The sequence below is a fragment of the Ailuropoda melanoleuca genome, chromosome 1 (assembly GCF_002007445.2).
Source record: "Ailuropoda melanoleuca isolate Jingjing chromosome 1, ASM200744v2, whole genome shotgun sequence".
NCBI classification, from domain to species: domain Eukaryota; kingdom Metazoa; phylum Chordata; class Mammalia; order Carnivora; family Ursidae; genus Ailuropoda; species Ailuropoda melanoleuca.
This window is the reverse complement of record NC_048218.1, coordinates 74,825,200-74,846,686: the sequence shown is the minus strand read 5'-3', so window position 1 is coordinate 74,846,686 and position 21,487 is coordinate 74,825,200. Positions and strand designations below refer to the sequence as shown.

The 21,487-nt window shown below is 38.0% G+C and overlaps 1 protein-coding gene across 1 annotated transcript in view; it reads right to left on the bottom strand.

Moving 5' to 3' along the window:
• Positions 1-21,487, bottom strand: part of P3H2 (prolyl 3-hydroxylase 2) — a 176,055-nt gene that overhangs the window by 16,548 nt on the left and 138,020 nt on the right. The window contains exons 4-8 of the mRNA XM_034661179.1: positions 16,540-16,671; positions 14,113-14,255; positions 13,692-13,781; positions 11,881-11,921; positions 4,058-4,152 (exon numbers count right to left, since the gene is read on the bottom strand). Of these exons, the coding sequence (XP_034517070.1) occupies positions 4,058-4,152; positions 11,881-11,921; positions 13,692-13,781; positions 14,113-14,255; positions 16,540-16,671 (501 nt within the window). The remainder of the gene's footprint in view (positions 1-4,057; positions 4,153-11,880; positions 11,922-13,691; positions 13,782-14,112; positions 14,256-16,539; positions 16,672-21,487) is intronic.

The following is a 21,487-nucleotide window of genomic DNA, read 5'->3' as shown; positions in this document are numbered from 1 at the left end:
CCCTAATGATCACTGCCTCCTGGAATTCATGGGCTTGTGCAATTTGCTTTCCTCAAGTGTGAGTGGGGACCGGAACTTGCTTCTAACAACAGAACATGGCAAAGGGGATGGGATATCACTCCTGTGATTGTATGACATGAGACTGCGACTTCCATCTTGCTAGAGGACTCAGCCTGTTGCCTTCTCAGCTTACGCTGCAATATGTCACTACATTAGACAGACTCACACAGCAAAGAATGAGGTCTCCTCCAGCCAGCAATCAACTAGGAACCAAGGACCACTGTCCACTAAGACTTTAGGAACCAAATTCTATGATCTGAGCTTGGAAGAAGATAGTTCTCCAGTCAAGCCTTAGAAGAGACAGCAGCCCTGATCAACAACTTGAGGGAAGCCTGTCACAGACCCTGAAGCAAGGGACCCTGCCAAGCTACCCCCAAATTCCTGACCCCCAGAAACTGTGGGATAGTGAATGTATGTTAAAAGCTGCTACATTTGTGATTTTTGGGGTTTTTTTGGTAGCAATAAAAAACCCGTAGACTCACCGTCTCCCCAGCAGGACCTCTTAACATACAACACAGGTTATTTGGGAAAAGTTGCTCTAATCTACATAGCTGATTAAGATCCACAGCCAAATTGAGGCAGTTTCTCAAATATTTGGAAAAGTACACTGCATATTCCATTCCCACTTAGAAAGGTAAAAGAGATGTTCCTTCACTAAGAAAGGCAAGATACTTGTCGGTTCACTGAAAAGCATTTTCTAATACAAAAGTCAAATAGAAATGGATGACAGACCAAGGGTCTAGTGAACTGGGTTGGTTTGTACTGTGTCAGATTTTATCCTTTCCTCTCTTGAGAGTATATGAACTTTAAATATACTTACCTTATTTTCAAAAGGCGACTTTAACAGTACAACTGAAACATTTAGGAAAATGCCTACCATTCTTCAGTTCTACGGAAGTATTTGCTAATCCTATGTTGATTATTTAGTATCCTAGTAATATATGCCTGGTCTGCCGTGTTAAGTTCTGACTGAGGCATCTTAATAAACATAAAGGAGTATATTTTAAAAAGGGCTACGGGGATATTGCCAATTCCCCCAGTCACACCACATGGAATGTACAAAGATCAGGGGAAGGGATGGAGTGCCACACGAGTCTCAACTACCTACACACTCATAGGTTCAGGAGAATCTGTGCCAGAAACCTGCCTTTCATGTGCTTAACATAATCACCACTGAGCACAGAGTTTTATACAGAGGTTTCCCACTCGTGCATTTCACAAAAAACAACCAACTACCCACCCGCTAACCAAAAGGAAAAAAAAAATGAAGAAGGAAGAACTGAGGGCTTCAGAGGGGAGGGGGTGGGGGAATGGGATAGACTGGTGATGGGTAGTAAGGAGGGCACGTATTGCATGGTGCATTGGGTGTTATATGCAACTAACGAATCATCGAACTTTACATCAGAAACCAGGGATGTACTGTATGGTGACTAACATAATATAATAAAAAAATATTATAAAAAAAGTTTTTTGCTATAAAAAAAAGAAGAAGAAGGAAAAACAAACCTTGCCATTAAAACCATGCACGTCTACCAGCCTACAAACGACTGGTAGCACACCAGACAGAGGAAAACATTAAAATAAAAATAAAACCGTAGTCCAATAAGTTGTGGTTCCTGGGGCCTGATGGGATGGCCTCGGCCAACTCCTAACCACAGCACAAGGAGATTTAGCTAAACAACTTAATTCTTCTCTCATTCATGAAGTATGTGCCGGGCTCTGACTCTCCAGCTGCAATGCAGAAGGATCGTCTAGGAAAACACTCCTTTGTGCTCACCGCCTGTGGCTCACATGGCAAGAAGCCGCATTTTACCATAAATATTACAGCGTCATACACATCGCCTCAGGGTGTGCTAAGCAACAAGCCCTTGTGTGAGCCCAGCCCTTTTCGGTCTACAGAAGACGTTTCACACTGTTCCTCGGCTGAAAGTTGTTAGTCTTCTTTTCCAGCTGAGGATCACCGAGCCCAGAGACCTCAAGTCTCCAGATGTCCATCACACCACAGCACATCAGACTAACCAATCCTGGACACTCGGATTCCTGATTCCAAGTTCAATGTTATTTCTACTCTACTGACTGGGATGATTACGGAACAGGACCTTTGGAAACTGTGGTTGAAAGGAGAATGGATAAGTGATGGGTGTTTTTAGTTTGATGATATGCATATCCTGGGGACTGGAGTCCGTCTGGGATGTGGTCCTGGGTCGCTCCCATAGTGCTTCCGAGCCGTCCAGTGTGAGTACTACTAACTACTGTTAGGTAACCAGAGCAGATGGCAAACGCTTTGTGGAAGAGGAGAAAAGCTGGACTACATTCTACTCTGTGAAGCACGCATCCTTTCTTGCCTCCCTGACATCTGCTTTCAGCCAGACTAAGATAGGAAAGCGTTTTCTGGTTGGGAACTTTGCCTCTGCCTACCACTGCTCTTAATTTAGAAACTATTTAGATCACTAGTGACTCCACAGAAGGCTTTCCAGTGGTTTCCCAGAGACTATCCTAAGATGCAGTAGCCCATTCAACTAAGCAAATTCTACAGAAATAATAGACTTTGGTGCCCAGCCAATCACGGGCTCTCCCCGTCCCATGGAGTCTCCTGCTCTACTCTTCGCATCAGCCTTCCCCCAGTCTGCTACTGCACATCAGAGTCCTGGGAGCCGGGGGGGGAAAAAAAAAAAAACTTTGAAGTTTGGCAACCATCCTGGAGTTTCCCAAACCTTCACAGCAAAGTGCTGGCTTATTGGCACGTACTTCCTGGGTGATTTCTCAGCTTAAAAAGCAACACAAACTCTGGCTGACCATGAAACTCTCTGGCATTTGCAGAACAGCTTGGGCTTTGTGGCTACGAACTGAGGTCCAGGTCAGATCAGATGAGCATTTTATCCTGTTACTGCCTCAAACCGACTTGGAAGCTGAGGAAGGAAAGGGCTGGGAAATGTGAGAGTTGCAGAGAGCCAGAAGTTTTCAAATCAGCTAGAGGAATGTGCTGACACACTCTTTTGTTGGGGAAAGGAGTACTGTACTTCTTCTCAACGCAGGTTTTTAAAATTTTCTTATCTTGCCATTATTTAATCAAGAAAAGGTACATTTTGGATCTCTAGACACTTTAATGTTCCATCTCCAGGTGAGTAAGAGAAAGTGGGATCTGGATTCAAGAGCCTGGGTTTGAATGCCTACCCAACCTGTTATGAGATGTGTCACTGTATCTCTATGAGCCTCAGTTTTCTTGCCTGTGAAATGGGGGCACTTGTCTCACATTAGATGCTTCCAGTATTCAAATGAACTGTGTGTTAATTTGCCTGAGAAATTATAAAATATATAGATACCATAATAACTATTAAGGATTACTACTGAGTTAGTACCACTATTGTTAATAATTTATTACAATAACAATGTATAGCTCTATTTAAAAACTACTTTTGACAACACTCTACATATGTTCCCATGAATTCCGATCTGATGTAGGTACATAATGTTCTGCTCTCTCCATCTCTGTGCCTTTGTTCCATTGTTTGATCCACTAAAAAGACTCCCTCCCCTACATTCTACTTATCACTCTGAGTCCTGCTCAGATATATGTGACTCAAGCACCATAGATGAACTCATCTAATAGCCATGTGACTCGTATCTTCAAGTTCCTCTGATGCGCGGTCTATCTGCACTAGCTAGCACTCACTCACTAGGTGACAGAAGACCCCATGACCTCTCCAAGCCTCAGGTACTCAACTGATCATTCCATCCCTGCCTAGTTCACAGGGTTCCTGTGGGAAACAGATGAGGGAGTGAAATTTGGAAGCATTTTCGTTGGAAAACAAAGGTGATGATATACAAATCTGAGACATTGTTTTTAAGCCTTGCTTTCAGAATGTTATGAAATATAGTAGCTTAGTCCTATTCTTCAGTTTCCAGGGAAAGTGGGCCCTGCCTTAATTTAAATAACAACTAGCCAACTCCCACCTCTTCCTTTCCCTCCTATAAGTAAAAGTGCACAGATACTTACCCTCTCTTAAGTCTCCATCTATCTTGGGTGATGACTTTTTCCCCATTGACAATCCGTGAACTTCTGCCCCTTCCACGTTCACTCCTGAAGGGACCCTGCCCATTAAAAACAGTTGAAATGGAATTTCCCTCTGAATAAGGAAGTTCAAAGGCAAAGGGCACCTTACTCAGGTAGTCTTCTTAGCACCTTTTACAGTTAATTGTATCCTTAACTTCACCCCCTTGAGATTAGACATTAAGTCTCAAAAGAGCAGAAAAAAATTATCATGTGCATCTTTAAAATGCTCAAACTGTTGTATTTTTGTCTTGAGCACAGAGTGCATCACCAAACAATTGTTGAACTGAAATAAACCATGACCTTGGATAGAGGTTCCGACTATTCCAAGAAAGAAGACACAAGTTTCAGACTTGGCAAACATACAAATCACAGCATGCTATCCTTTCAATATACACAGATTGAACAAATCCAACTGTGCATGTCCACTCTTGGATCTCTTGTAATAATTTTAGGCCACCCAGGATTGCGGCCTTGTTGTCTAGTGAAAGACCACAGGATTTTGAATAGGAAGATGCTGATCCACCAGTCCCTTGTGGTGACACTTGCAAAGAGTCCTTTGCCTTGTCAAAACCTCAATTTCTGAATTTGAAGGTGAACAGGCTGGACCAGGTCAGCTCAAACATGTAAGTCCAACATTCTGTGATTCCTCAAACTGCTCATACCATGTAAATTGATTTTTTACTTCTACCATTTAAAAAAAATGAGGTCTCTTCATTTCTTTTTTTTTTTAAACGGTTGTCTTTTTATTTTATTTTATTTTATTTTACTTTTTAAGATTTTTTATTTATTTATTTTTTTATTTGACGGAGATAGAGACAGCCAGCGAGAGAGGGAACACAAGCAGGGGGAGTGGGAGAGGAAGAAGCAGGCTCATAGTGGAGGAGCCTGATGTGGGGCTCGATCCCATAACGCCGGGATCACGCCCTGAGCCGAAGGCAGACGCTTAACCGCTGTGCCACCCAGGCGCCCCGAGGTCTCTTCATTTCTGACTGAGTTAGTGACACCTCATAATTTAGCTTGCAGTGAAACTTTCTGAACTTCCTATTTTCAAATGCGGTAAGGGAATTCAGCATTAACAAGGAAAAACTAAGCTCTATTCTATTAATCAAAAACAGAATCCACAGAATGTGTCACCTTCAGAGATCACCTGATCCAACCCCTTAATTGGAGGAAAAACTAAGACAGGAAAGGAAGACAAAGCACTCAAGGGCACACAGAAGGACAGGAAGAACTGGGACCAGAAGGCTGAGCTCCTACTTCCCAGTGCGGAACTCATTTAATTGTACCTTTCTGCCTATTTCCTAAAGCTAAGGTCCTTATAACAGATATGACTCTAACTATTTCTTCTCATTAAAAGTAAATGGATAGTATTCTGAATGAAGAACTCACCGATTCTCATCTTGTCGTCCTCCATATCGGATCCAATAATTCTGTTTTAAATTAAAAAAAAAAAACACCTCAGTATCTTTGTCACTAAAGCATAAAGTACAGAAAGAAAATATACATTTAAAACACTCAAAAGACCTAAAACATTAGGAAACTTGCATACCGTATTAAGATACAATATTTTTAGTTAATAAAAAGAAAAGCAAAATTGCCAATGCAATTTTGACAAAGACGACATGATGTACAAATGGGTTTTTAAAATAGCATGGGATTAGCTGAAGTNTCCACAGAATGTGTCACCTTCAGAGATCACCTGATCCAACCCCTTAATTGGAGGAAAAACTAAGACAGGAAAGGAAGACAAAGCACTCAAGGGCACACAGAAGGACAGGAAGAACTGGGACCAGAAGGCTGAGCTCCTACTTCCCAGTGCGGAACTCATTTAATTGTACCTTTCTGCCTATTTCCTAAAGCTAAGGTCCTTATAACAGATATGACTCTAACTATTTCTTCTCATTAAAAGTAAATGGATTGTATTCTGAATGAAGAACTCACCGATTCTCATCTTGTCGTCCTCCATATCGGATCCAATAATTCTGTTTTAAATTAAAAAAAAAAAACACCTCAGTATCTTTGTCACTAAAGCATAAAGAACAGAAAGAAAATATACATTTAAAACACTCAAAAGACCTAAAACATTAGGAAACTTGCATACCGTATTAAGATACAATATTTTTAGTTAATAAAAAGAAAAGCAAAATTGCCAATGCAATTTTGACAAAGACGACATGATGTACAAATGGGTTTTTAAAATAGCATGGGATTAGCTGAAGTATTTGGAATTTGGTGTCAGGAAGACACTTAAAAGATCATTCAGTCCAACTCCCTTATGCTTTGTGAATAAACCAAACAAAAAAGTCCAACTTGATTAATCATCTGTGCAGGATCATAAAGTAACTTTTTTTTGAAGTCTCCTGGGAGAATACAATTTAAAAATTTAAAAAAAATTTAAAAAAATTTAAAAAATTTTATTAAGTAGGGCCAGGTATAAGCATACTAGTAATGCTATTTAGAATTATTATACTTAAAAATTACCTTAATTTTTAAAATATGCCAATAAAAACATGACATAACTAAGACATAAATGAAAAAATGTTACAAATAGGATATATTACAAATAGTGCTTTTTATAAAAATATGACAGGTACACATGTAAAGAACTTACATAGTTAACTAACAGATAAATGAAAAAAAGGAATGTCCAGATAATTCAAATCACAGGAGAAGTNAAATGAAAAAAAGGAATGTCCAGATAATTCAAATCACAGAATTAATGACAATATATGAAAAGTTTATATTTGTTGGTCATCAAAGGAATACAAATTAAAACAACAATGATATACCATTTTGTACATAAAAAACACTAACAGTTTTTTAAATGTTATTTCTCATTGCTGAGAAATATATATATATAGTAAACTGGTACTTTAATGCATTTCGAAAATCAGTGAAGGTATCAGAAAACTCTCTTAGAAAAGTAATTTCAAGAACTTTAAAACTTCTGATATCCTTTGATGGCAGAATAATCCCATTCCCGGTAATTTATTCAAAGTCCATAGTTCAATACAGAGGGAAAATGCTTCTTGCATTAAATATGGTAGAAAAAAATCAGAAACGAATCAAATGTTCAGTGTCAGGAAAACAGTTTATTTATGGTACATCAATTCTATATATGTAGTTAAAAATCATTTTAAAAACTGTAGAAATTGCTTATGACACCTTAAATAAAAATCAGAGCAGAAATCTATCAATACCATTGTACTAGCTAGGCAAAAGGTGTGTCTTCATATGAAGAACAACTAAAAGTCAACACAGACAAGTTGAGAAAAGTCAGCATGATGAATAGTACAATTGAGACTGATTTTGTTCTGTATGAAATCTTTTTAGTTTTTCAAAAGTGCAAGAGAAATACAAAATGTTGTGTCCAGAATTTAAGACATAAAACAATCCTGAGGCAAATGCATCAGGTACAAACGCTTCTTTCTCCCCCAAATATATTTGCTTTTAACTTTGGATCTCAGTTATATGGAGATCTATTAAAGACCTTTAATGTCTATCACATATTGAGTAAAAACCCACGCCCACCTCCGCAGGTTTTGTTAATACAGNACCCACGCCCACCTCCGCAGGTTTCGTTAATACAAGGCAGGAGATAAGAATCTTCAGTAAACTATATGTTGGCTAACTGAACATAATAAAAAATTTTTTTAAAAATAATAAATTAATAAAATTGGCAGACAGAATTAAAAAAAAGAATCTTCAGTAAATCAAGCTGGGAAATAAAATCATAAATAAGATGTTCACTGAGAATTCTTTTAAAACACATTTCCTCCTCTCTCTTTACTCTTACCGGTTCTGTGTATGAAAATCCCAGACCCTCTGCGGCNACTGGGACCAGAAGGCTGAGCTCCTACTTCCCAGTGCGGAACTCATTTAATTGTACCTTTCTGCCTATTTCCTAAAGCTAAGGTCCTTATAACAGATATGACTCTAAGTATTTCTTCTCATTAAAAGTAAATGGATTGTATTCTGAATGAAGAACTCACCGATTCTCATCTTGTCGTCCTCCATATCGGATCCAATAATTCTGTTTTAAATTAAAAAAAAAAAACACCTCAGTATCTTTGTCACTAAAGCATAAAGAACAGAAAGAAAATATACATTTAAAACACTCAAAAGACCTAAAACATTAGGAAACTTGCATACCGTATTAAGATACAATATTTTTAGTTAATAAAAAGAAAAGCAAAATTGCCAATGCAATTTTGACAAAGACGACATGATGTACAAATGGGTTTTTAAAATAGCATGGGATTAGCTGAAGTATTTGGAATTTGGTGTCAGGAAGACACTTAAAAGATCATTCAGTCCAACTCCCTTATGCTTTGTGAATAAACCAAACAAAAAAGTCCAACTTGATTAATCATCTGTGCAGGATCATAAAGTAACTTTTTTTTGAAGTCTCCTGGGAGAATACAATTTAAAAATTTAAAAAAAATTTAAAAAAATTTAAAAAATTTTATTAAGTAGGGCCAGGTATAAGCATACTAGTAATGCTATTTAGAATTATTATACTTAAAAATTACCTTAATTTTTAAAATATGCCAATAAAAACATGACATAACTAAGACATAAATGAAAAAATGTTACAAATAGGATATATTACAAATAGTGCTTTTTATAAAAATATGACAGGTACACATGTAAAGAACTTACATAGTTAACTAACAGATAAATGAAAAAAAGGAATGTCCAGATAATTCAAATCACAGAATTAATGACAATATATGAAAAGTTTATATTTGTTGGTCATCAAAGGAATACAAATTAAAACAACAATGATATACCATTTTGTACATAAAAAACACTAACAGTTTTTTTAATGTTATTTCTCATTGCTGAGAAATATATATATATATATATAGTAAACTGGTACTTTAATGCATTTCGAAAATCAGTGAAGGTATCAGAAAACTCTCTTAGAAAAGTAATTTCAAGAACTTTAAAACTTCTGATATCCTTTGATGGCAGAATAATCCCATTCCCGGTAATTTATTCAAAGTCCATAGTTCAATACAGAGGGAAAATGCTTCTTGCATTAAATATGGTAGAAAAAAATCAGAAACGAATCAAATGTTCAGTGTCAGGAAAACAGTTTATTTATGGTACATCAATTCTATATATGTAGTTAAAAATCATTTTAAAAACTGTAGAAATTGCTTATGACACCTTAAATAAAAATCAGAGCAGAAATCTATCAATACCATTGTACTAGCTGGGCAAAAGGTGTGTCTTCATATGAAGAACAACTAAAAGTCAACACAGACAAGTTGAGAAAAGTCAGCATGATGAATAGTACAATTGAGACTGATTTTGTTCTGTATGAAATCTTTTTAGTTTTTCAAAAGTGCAAGAGAAATACAAAATGTTGTGTCCAGAATTTAAGACATAAAACAATCCTGAGGCAAATGCATCAGGTACAAACGCTTCTTTCTCCCCCAAATATATTTGCTTTTAACTTTGGATCTCAGTTATATGGAGATCTATTAAAGTCCTTTAATGTCTATCATATACTGAGTAAAAACCCACGCCCACCTCCGCAGGTTTCGTTAATACAAGGCAGGAGATAAGAATCTTCAGTAAACTATATGTTGGCTAACTGAACATAATAAAAAATTTTTTTAAAAATAATAAATTAATAAAATTGGCAGACAGAATTAAAAAAAAGAATCTTCAGTAAATCAAGCTGGGAAATAAAATCATAAATAAGATGTTCACTGAGAATTCTTTTAAAACACATTTCCTCCTCTCTCTTTACTCTTACCGGTTCTGTGTATGAAAATCCCAGACCCTCTGCGGCTGATTTTATTAGTTCTGATTCCATTTTATGACGCTTCACGAACATTGCCAAATCCTAGAGGGAAAAAAAAAATGAATGAAAGTTTATATTTAAATAACAGTTAAGAAATATGATAAATGTTCAAGTGGAAATATTTTTCAATAGACAGTGACAAATGAGCTAAAAAAATATTCACAGCTGCCAAAAATGTCTCCATCTCAACAGACTTTCACAAGCTCTAGTGTAGGAGAAAACTATGCTTCTGGCGCTAATAATTAAAGTACAAAAGAACTGCATTCTAGAACCTTGACTCAATAGTTAGATATCTTTAAGCAGTGCTACATTTTTACCAATTCTGCCCAGAGCATCTAGCAGAATGCAGCTTCTTCTCAGGACCTTGGTCTCACCTCTCTAGCCTCAATGGATGCTGGGTCACTGCTGTCATCCAGGAGACTCTCATAGTAATCCACATTGTCTAGGACATCCTCATCATCCGGATGGAGGAGAAGATAGGCCTTGGCGCACTCCAAGGCTTTCACATACTCACCAACTGAAACACCAAGGAGTTGTAGCATTAAAGTCAGGCTAGGTCCATCTAGCGGATTTTTTTTAAATTTATTTTTTTTTAAGATTTTATTCATTTATTTGAGAGAGAGAGAAGGAGAGAGAGAAGGAGAGAGAGCACAAGCAGGGAAAGTGGCAGGCAGAGGGAGAGGAAGAAGCAGACTCCCTGCTGAGCAGGGAGCCCAATGCGGGTCTTGATCCCAGGACCCTGGGGTCATGACCTGAGCCGAAAGCAGAGGCTTAACGGAGTGAGACACCCAGGCACCCGCCCCCCCATCTAGAGGATTTTTAAGAAATATTTCAACATGTCTGTGAGAGGTCAGCATTAAACATGAGTAAGAGGGAAGATAAGGTGAGGCCTAATAGCATACACTGAAATAGTCACACATAAAACCAGAATCTCAAATACGGAGAACAAACTGATGTTTGCCAGAAGGGACGGAGGTGAGGGGCTGGGGGAAATAAAGGGGATCAAGAAGTACAAACTTCCAGTTATAAAATAAATAAATCTCAGAGCTGAAGAGTACAGCATAAGGAATACAGTCAATAAGACTATAATAACTTCACTCGGTGACAGACGGTGACGACACTTGTCGTGACGAACCCTGAGCACTGTACAGGACTGTTGAATTGTTACGTTCTACACCTGAAACTAACAAACACTCTGTGTTCATTATTCTTCAAAAAAATAGCCACACACAAAAGGAAGGACATGATTTCAGGTGTTTAAAAGGTACTATCTTTGGTCTGCTTTGGGGCTAGATGTTTGTACCAATTATTTAAAGTTTCTGCCTGAAGATGTCTGTTGACAACTTACATTATTTAATACAGATAAGCAGGGCAGAATTTTGGGAGCTAATTCTGTTTTTGTACTGAGTTTGACAACATGATATCTAAAACCGATTTTAGCAATCCCAGTTCTATCAATTGCCTTNAACGCCGGGATCACGCCCTGAGCCGAAGGCAGACGCTCAACCGCTGTGCCACCCAGGCGCCCCGAGGTCTCTTCATTTCTGACTGAGTTAGTGACACCTCATAATTTAGCTTGCAGTGAAACTTTCTGAACTTCCTATTTTCAAATGCGGTAAGGGAATTCAGCATTAACAAGGAAAAACTAAGCTCTATTCTATTAATCAAAAACAGAATCCACAGAATGTGTCACCTTCAGAGATCACCTGATCCAACCCCTTAATTGGAGGAAAAACTAAGACAGGAAAGGAAGACAAAGCACTCAAGGGCACACAGAAGGACAGGAAGAACTGGGACCAGAAGGCTGAGCTCCTACTTCCCAGTGCGGAACTCATTTAATTGTACCTTTCTGCCTATTTCCTAAAGCTAAGGTCCTTATAACAGATATGACTCTAACTATTTCTTCTCATTAAAAGTAAATGGATTGTATTCTGAATGAAGAACTCACCGATTCTCATCTTGTCGTCCTCCATATCGGATCCAATAATTCTGTTTTAAATTAAAAAAAAAAAACACCTCAGTATCTTTGTCACTAAAGCATAAAGTACAGAAAGAAAATATACATTTAAAACACTCAAAAGACCTAAAACATTAGGAAACTTGCATACCGTATTAAGATACAATATTTTTAGTTAATAAAAAGAAAAGCAAAATTGCCAATGCAATTTTGACAAAGACGACATGATGCACAAATGGGTTTTTAAAAATAGCATGGGATTAGCTGAAGTATTTATATTTTTTGTCCAAGAAGTGATTTGGAATTTGGTGTCAGGAAGACACTTAAAAGATCATTCAGTCCAACTCCCTTATGCTTTGTGAATAAACCAAACAAAAAAGTCCAACTTGATTAATCATCTGTGCAGGATCATAAAGTAACTTTTTTTTGAAGTCTCCTGGGAGAATACAATTTAAAAATTTAAAAAAAATTTAAAAAAATTTAAAAAATTTTATTAAGTAGGGCCAGGTATAAGCATACTAGTAATGCTATTTAGAATTATTATACTTAAAAATTACCTTAATTTTTAAAATATGCCAATAAAAACATGACATAACTAAGACATAAATGAAAAAATGTTACAAATAGGATATATTACAAATAGTGCTTTTTATAAAAATATGACAGGTACACATGTAAAGAACTTACATAGTTAACTAACAGATAAATGAAAAAAAGGAATGTCCAGATAATTCAAATCACAGGAGAAGGAATTAATGACAATATATGAAAAGTTTATATTTGTTGGTCATCAAAGGAATACAAATTAAAACAACAATGATATACCATTTTGTACATAAAAAACACTAACAGTTTTTTAAATGTTATTTCTCATTGCTGAGAAATATATATATATATATATAGTAAACTGGTACTTTAATGCATTTCGAAAATCAGTGAAGGTATCAGAAAACTCTCTTAGAAAAGTAATTTCAAGAACTTTAAAACTTCTGATATCCTTTGATGGCAGAATAATCCCATTCCCGGTAATTTATTCAAAGTCCATAGTTCAATACAGAGGGAAAATGCTTCTTGCATTAAATATGGTAGAAAAAAATCAGAAACGAATCAAATGTTCAGTGTCAGGAAAACAGTTTATTTATGGTACATCAATTCTATATATGTAGTTAAAAATCATTTTAAAAACTGTAGAAATTGCTTATGACACCTTAAATAAAAATCAGAGCAGAAATCTATCAATACCATTGTACTAGCTAGGCAAAAGGTGTGTCTTCATATGAAGAACAACTAAAAGTCAACACAGACAAGTTGAGAAAAGTCAGCATGATGAATAGTACAATTGAGACTGATTTTGTTCTGTATGAAATCTTTTTAGTTTTTCAAAAGTGCAAGAGAAATACAAAATGTTGTGTCCAGAATTTAAGACATAAAACAATCCTGAGGCAAATGCATCAGGTACAAACGCTTCTTTCTCCCCCAAATATATTTGCTTTTAACTTTGGATCTCAGTTATATGGAGATCTATTAAAGTCCTTTAATGTCTATCATATACTGAGTAAAAACCCACGCCCACCTCCGCAGGTTTCGTTAATACAAGGCAGGAGATAAGAATCTTCAGTAAACTATATGTTGGCTAACTGAACATAATAAAAAATTTTTTTAAAAATAATAAATTAATAAAATTGGCAGACAGAATTAAAAAAAAGAATCTTCAGTAAATCAAGCTGGGAAATAAAATCATAAATAAGATGTTCACTGAGAATTCTTTTAAAACACATTTCCTCCTCTCTCTTTACTCTTACCGGTTCTGTGTATGAAAATCCCAGACCCTCTGCGGCTGATTTTATTAGTTCTGATTCCATTTTATGACGCTTCACGAACATTGCCAAATCCTAGAGGGAAAAAAAAATGAATGAAAGTTTATATTTAAATAACAGTTAAGAAATATGATAAATGTTCAAGTGGAAATATTTTTCAATAGACAGTGACAAATGAGCTAAAAAAATATTCACAGCTGCCAAAAATGTCTCCATCTCAACAGACTTTCACAAGCTCTAGTGTAGGAGAAAACTATGCTTCTGGCGCTAATAATTAAAGTACAAAAGAACTGCATTCTAGAACCTTGACTCAATAGTTAGATATCTTTAAGCAGTGCTACATTTTTACCAATTCTGCCCAGAGCATCTAGCAGAATGCAGCTTCTTCTCAGGACCTTGGTCTCACCTCTCTAGCCTCAATGGATGCTGGGTCACTGCTGTCATCCAGGAGACTCTCATAGTAATCCACATTGTCTAGGACATCCTCATCATCCGGATGGAGGAGAAGATAGGCCTTGGCGCACTCCAAGGCTTTCACATACTCACCAACTGAAACACCAAGGAGTTGTAGCATTAAAGTCAGGCTAGGTCCATCTAGCGGATTTTTTTTAAATTTATTTTTTTTTAAGATTTTATTCATTTATTTGAGAGAGAGAGAAGGAGAGAGAGAAGGAGAGAGAGCACAAGCAGGGAAAGTGGCAGGCAGAGGGAGAGGAAGAAGCAGACTCCCTGCTGAGCAGGGAGCCCAATGCGGGTCTTGATCCCAGGACCCTGGGGTCATGACCTGAGCCGAAAGCAGAGGCTTAACGGAGTGAGACACCCAGGCACCCGCCCCCCCATCTAGAGGATTTTTAAGAAATATTTCAACATGTCTGTGAGAGGTCAGCATTAAACATGAGTAAGAGGGAAGATAAGGTGAGGCCTAATAGCATACACTGAAATAGTCACACATAAAACCAGAATCTCAAATACGGAGAACAAACTGATGGTTGCCAGAAGGGACGGAGGTGAGGGGCTGGGGGAAATAAAGGGGATCAAGAAGTACAAACTTCCAGTTATAAAATAAATAAATCTCAGAGCTGAAGAGTACAGCATAAGGAATACAGTCAATAAGACTATAATAACTTCACTCGGTGACAGACGGTGACGACACTTGTCGTGACGAACCCTGAGCACTGTACAGGACTGTTGAATTGTTACGTTCTACACCTGAAACTAACAAACACTCTGTGTTCATTATTCTTCAAAAAAATAGCCACACACAAAAGGAAGGACATGATTTCAGGTGTTATCTTTGGTCTGCTTTGGGGCTAGATGTTTGTACCAATTATTTAAAGTTTCTGCCTGAAGATGTCTGTTGACAACTTACATTATTTAATACAGATAAGCAGGGCAGAATTTTGGGAGCTAATTCTGTTTTTGTACTGAGTTTGACAACATGATATCTAAAACCGATTTTAGCAATCCCAGTTCTATCAATTGCCTTTAAACATAAGGAAAGATGCTTAATTTCTCTTTCTCAATTAGATAAATAGAAGTTAAAACTACTGAGATAAAAATTTTCACCTAATGGATTAGGAAATATCTAAAATTTTCACAATATATTCTGTTGATGAGCAATGAAAAATGCACTATATATGGAAGAAAATTTGGCAACATCCATCAAAATTTTAAATGAACAAACGATTCAACACAGCAATTGTACTTCTAGAAATTTATTCTATAGATATTCGTGTGTGGATATGAACTAACTTACATAAAATATTACTCATTTGATCCTTGATTGAAATACCAAACAGTTACTAACAACACAATCCCCATAAGTAAGGAGACACATAAAATAAATTATAGTACAATGATATGTGGATGTAAAGAAAAACTAATGAGGAAGATCTCCATGTGCCAATACAATTAGGTTGAACCATACAAAATCACCAGAATTTGGTCTTTACTGACCTAAGCAAATGGTAATTTCATAGGTCCAACATACTAAAAAAATACTTTTCAAGATTTTATTTTTAAGTAATCTCTACACCCAACATGGGACTCGAACCCACAACCCTAAGATCAAGAGTTGCATGCTCTACCAACTGAGCCAACCAGGCACCCCCTACATATTATTATCTTTATTATTATTATTATTATTATTATTATTAGAGAGAAAGAGAGGAGAGGGAGAAAGAGAATCTTAAGTAGGCTCCACAAACAGCACAGAATCTGATGTGGGGATCGATCTCAGACCCTGAGATCATGACCTGAGCCAAAATCAAGGACTGGATGCTTAACCGACCGCACCACCCAGGCGCCCCCTCCCCACTCATATATGTTATTAAGTGAAGAAAGCAATGTAAAGAACAGTGTATGTAACATGCTACCTTCTGTGTATAAGAGGGGGGAATAAGTTGGGGAGTGTGTGTGTGTGTGTGTGTGTGTGTGTGTGTGTGTGTGTGTGTTTGAAAGAAACATAAGTCAGAAATTGAGTTGAAGGGCATGAAACTGGGTTGCAAAAAAAGGAAGAGAGGGAGGCTTTTGTAATATTTTGTCTTTGAACCTGTGAATATATGACCTTTTAAAATTAAGTTGAAAAACTAAATTTAAAAATCATGTATAATGTCAGTCTAGTATAACATTCAGGATATTATCACAGGATTTGCCCACTTGTGGTTTTACCTACTCTCCTTGGCCCGAGTTGCAGTGATGTGAGAGGAAGAAAAAAGCCCAGAAACCCCCATTGCCTCCGTGGTAAGGTGGGAAATGCAGAGGAAAATTCAATGTCTGCAATGGTGAACAACACCCGTTCCCCAAGGGTCTCCCGGGACAATCCACGCTTTACCTCGATAATAGGCAAACTGTAGGTAGTCATAATGCAGGGGAAGAAAGTTCTCAATCGGAGAGAGGCGGCCTGGGCGAGTGGCAAGTTCCCTCACGCATTCGTGCTGACAGACCAGCACCTGCATGTAGTGATCTGAAAGACAAGAGTGAGAGGTGGGTCCCTCCGGGGCTGGAGCATCCAGATTTCAAGGTCAGAGCACAGTGACACAAGGCATTCCTCACCTCGACACACCCTTAGAGCCATCTATTATCTTCGCTTCATGAGCAGAAACCTTCACAAAGGAAGGAAGTGTCTTGCCAAGGCCTCCTGGTCAGTGATCCGGAAAGTACTGAGCAGTAGATCGATTCCAAACCCTGTGACTGTGGCCTTTCCTCCAGACAGCGCTTTCCGCTGCTGTTCCCCTTTGTCTACGTCTCCTGAAAGTGACGCGGGCCATCTCAGCCCACCCGTGCCCATCTGAGTAGATGCCTTTCCTATTTCAGAACTCCGGGGCATCCCTTTGGATGCTTTGGGCAGCTCCAAGTGTCAGGATCAGAAGTTCAGATCCTGGTTATGCTAAGGAGTAGCTGAGAGAAAGGGCTGCCATGCATATGGGGAGCTTTTTCTCCTTGTTAACATTTTCAAGAACTTTTCCTAAGGGGAAATAGAAACTATATATATATATATATATTTTTTTACATCTATTGATCAGGAACCTATTCTACCCAGTTACAAAATAGTTCATCCCCTGAACACTGGAAACCCTGCCACGTAGGGACTGGTAAAACGGGATATGGAGGAGAGCTCAAGAATTTAGATACACATTCTGCCTCTTTCTCTTTGTCCCCCTTTCTGTGTCCCCCTCCTTCTCGCTGTAAACAGGTGAGGATTCTCAAGTGTAGGGTTGTCACGCTCCCTTTAGCTCTGGGCTCTCGCTCATCCATGCATGAGCTGAGCAAACGGAAGTAGCTAACGGCCAAGAGAAGCAAACACTTCCTACGTTTTGCCCCAACTTGGTTTTTTACAATGAAAATGGAGATAGTCTTCTCCAGAAAGAGAAGATTTTATTCATGCTTGGGCAGAGTAGGCTCTCTCGAGAAGGATGATAAAATCGTCTGACTTCATAATTACATTTTAATTTACCAAACTGCATCGTCTCAAAGGTTCTCTGTTGGGCAGAGCTTGGCTTGTCTCTTGGTGACTTGAAGAGGGACCCCAGAGCACAACAGAAAAGGCGTGTGTGTTTTCTGGTGTGTAGGCAAATGGGCCAGTTTTTGCAGGACCTGGCTAACTCAATCCAACATAGCACCACAGACAGAATCCCTACAATCCATTGGTTCTTAACTGCAGCTGGAGGATGGGAGGGGAAGAATGAGTTCTGTTTATTTGTTTAGCATGTAGAAATAAACAGCTATATAAATAGCCAATAAATGGCTGTTTTATTTCTTACAAAAACGACAATCTTCAACTGTTTTCTTCTAGTTAGTTGGCCATTGGCATTCCTCTTTACCTTCTAACACACACTCCTCCTAATTCCAAATGACAAGCAAAAGGAAGAAGTGGAAAACACACCCAATAAGAACCCAAAGTCTGAATGAAGGTATTTTTCAACACGAGATACAAAGAGCAAGGAAATGAGAGTAACAAAACGACATTCTTTAGGGCTTCACCAAGCACAGCCGGTAATAAATAAACGCATTGAGAAGCCGTTTGTATTTTTAATGTTCTTCTAACTCTAAAATTCAAATAGTCTCGCTTCATAATTTATTCTGTATTTTATTATTTTATTATTATTTTTAAAGATTTTATTTATATATTTATTTGTCAGAGACAGAGAGAGAAAGAGAGAAAGCACAAGCAGGGGGAGCAGCAGGCAGAGGGAGAAGCAGACTCCCCACTGAGCAATGAAGCCCCATGTGGGACTAGATCCCAGGACCCTGAGATCATGACCGGAGCCAGAGGCAGATGCGTAACTGACTAAGCCATCCAGGCATCCCCATTCTGTATTTTAATTCAGCCATCAGAAAGGATGAATACCCACCATTTGCATCGACATGGATGGGGCTGGAGGGGCTTATGTTAAGTGAAGTAACTCAAGCAGAGAAAGACTAACAGACTAGCACAGGGTTTCACTCATATGTGGAACATAAGGGACAGTACAGAGGACCATAGGGGAAGGGAGAGAAATCTGAAGGGGGAGAAATCAGAGAGGGAGAGGAACCATGAGAGACTATGGACCCTGGGAAACAAAGTGAGGGTTTCAGGGGGTGGGAGGTGAAAGGAGGGGGTAGCTGGGTGATGGGTGTTAAGGAGGGCACATGTTATGATGAGTACTGGGTGTTATATGCAAATAATGAATCACTGAACACTAACTCAAAAACTAATGGCTAACAGAACATAATAAAAAAAAGAATTAAAAAAATAAATAAGAGCCAGTTTCACTTTTAATTTAGAACAGTTTGGTGGGGGTTTTCGTTTTTTAAAAAAAAAAGATTTTATTTATTTATTTGACAGAGAGAGAGAACACAAGCAGGGGGAGGTACAGAGGGAGAGGAAAAAGCAGACTCCTTGCTGAGCAGGGAGCCAGATGTAGGGTTCAATCCCAGGACCCTGAGATCATGACCTGAGCTGAAGGCAGATGCTTAACCGAGTGAGCCACCCAGGTGCCCCTTAGAACAGTTTTGAACCAGACAAGAATTTACAGAGTTAGGATAACACATTTTATAAGTTGTATTTCTTGTCTCCTTTCTATATCAAGTGTTATTGTGCAATTACTGTATTTTAAAAGTTTGAGATCCAAGACACTTGTGTGGGAATACTTTTTAAAATTTCCTTCTCTTAATAAATTGGGTAAGCGTCAAATTCTCGAGAAGACTTGTCATGTTTCTGTAATATATAATATTTGACTGAGCTTCAGGAGCCAAGACTTTTTTAAAATCACTTTTCTTTATTGGAAGTGGGGGTAATGGTGGTGATAACTGTATTAAAGATTAAGAGCCCGAGTTAGGAGATCTCTATTCTTCCAGCAACCAACAAGCTATGGTGACCTCGAGCAAATCACTAAATGTTATTCTGTGGGAATCTGTCAGTTTTCCTAAATCAGATGGAGGACATTTGCCAAAGCCATTTGGAGGCCGGTATAGAGGAGATGGAGGCGTGGAGACAGGGCACATATCCTTATACAGCTACAAGCTAATAAACTATAATGAAGGAAAAGCATTCCCGAATAAAAGATTGAGTAAAGAAATACTGAACAGTTGAAATGTGAAACACACATAAAATTGATATTTAAATGAACAGTGCTCACAAAAACGCAGGGAAATTACTCTGCCAGAGGCCTAGCAAAACAAAATCTTTGGGGAAAAAAAATTCTCAATAATTCAAATACTGGTACTGATTTTAGATGAATTGAGTTGGTTTTGGGTAATTGAGTATGTGGCAAATAGGTCACCCAACAAATTGATTTTCAATCTACTTCTTAATCTAAATTTTTTTTAAAGATTTTATTTTTATTTATTTGACAGAGATAGAGACAGCCAGTGAGAGAGGGAACACAAGCAGGGGGAGTGGGAGAGGAAGAAGCAGGCTCATAGCAGAGGAGCCTGATGTGGGGCTCGATCCCATAACACCGGGATCACGCCCTGAGCCGAAGGCAGACGTTTAACGACTGTGCCACCCAGGCGCCCCCTTAATCTAAATTTTGAAAGATATTTCCTAATTGTCCCTCTATGACCTACATTTTCAAAACAGAGTATTATGAATCCTTTTCATCTGAAACGTGATTGATGGATATGTCATTTTCTTCCTTCCTTCCTACCCTCCTTCCCTTCTTTTTCTCCTTCCACTCATTCATTTAATAAATATTTACTAAGCACCTACTCTTTGCCATTCAATATACTTAGGGGCTGAGGATTAAGCACTTAACAAGATAGGACATTAAGCAAGTGATAGAAGAAAACAACAATTTTCAAAGTCTGTGAGTGGAAATGAATATGGCAATTCCAGGAAATGCCACAGGAGTGGATCAAAGAGACAGAAAGAGAAGGGATGAAAATATACATAAGTGCACAATCATGAAAGTCCTATTAAAGGTTTTGGGTTTTACTCNCATAACGCCGGGATCACGCCCTGAGCTGAAGGCAGACGCTTAACCGCTGTGCCACCCAGGCGCCCCGAAAACAACAATTTTCAAAGTCTGTGAGTGGAAATGAATATGACAATTCCAGGAAATGCCACAGGAGTGGATCAAAGAGACAGAAAGAGAAGGGATGAAAATATACACAAGTGCACAATCATGAAAGTCCTATTAAAGGTTTTGGGTTTTACTCCAAATGCAATGGAAGCCTTTGGCAGGTGTGGGGGGGTGTTCTGTGAACATACTTTCATTTTTTTTAGAAGACCATTTTGTCTGCCTACAGCGTAAAACCTCATCAGGACACAAGGACCAGCAAGAAGGCTGTCACAGTGGCTCTGTTAAAATGCACTGTGGATTTGAACCAGGGTGGTAGCAAAAGTGGTGGAGAGAACCGAGGAATCTTCCATGCTCTCAGGAGGTAGCACCTATCAGAGTTTGGTAACAAATCAAAGGAGAATAGGAATTAAGGGAAATGTTGGATTGGAAGATAACTCTTTGAGACTTGGTTTGAACTGCTAGGTGAGGGGTGCTTTTCATGGAGACTGAACACACCAGCATTTGGGGAGAGCAAACTCCCTTCCTTAATTTGCCATTCGACAAATATAGGTGAAGTTGAACATTGTTGCTTTTTATTAATATATTTATAACTTAGAACACAATATGCACTCAACAGATATTTGTTTAACATTTAGTACTGAACAGATTATCCTTTGCCCATTTTTCAATTATGTAGACCTTAAAATATGCACCCTAGACTGAGAAAAGCATCGATTTGATTCCCAGCTTCACCTTAATCCCATTGCTTTGAGGTATAAATTCCTCATTTAAAAAAAG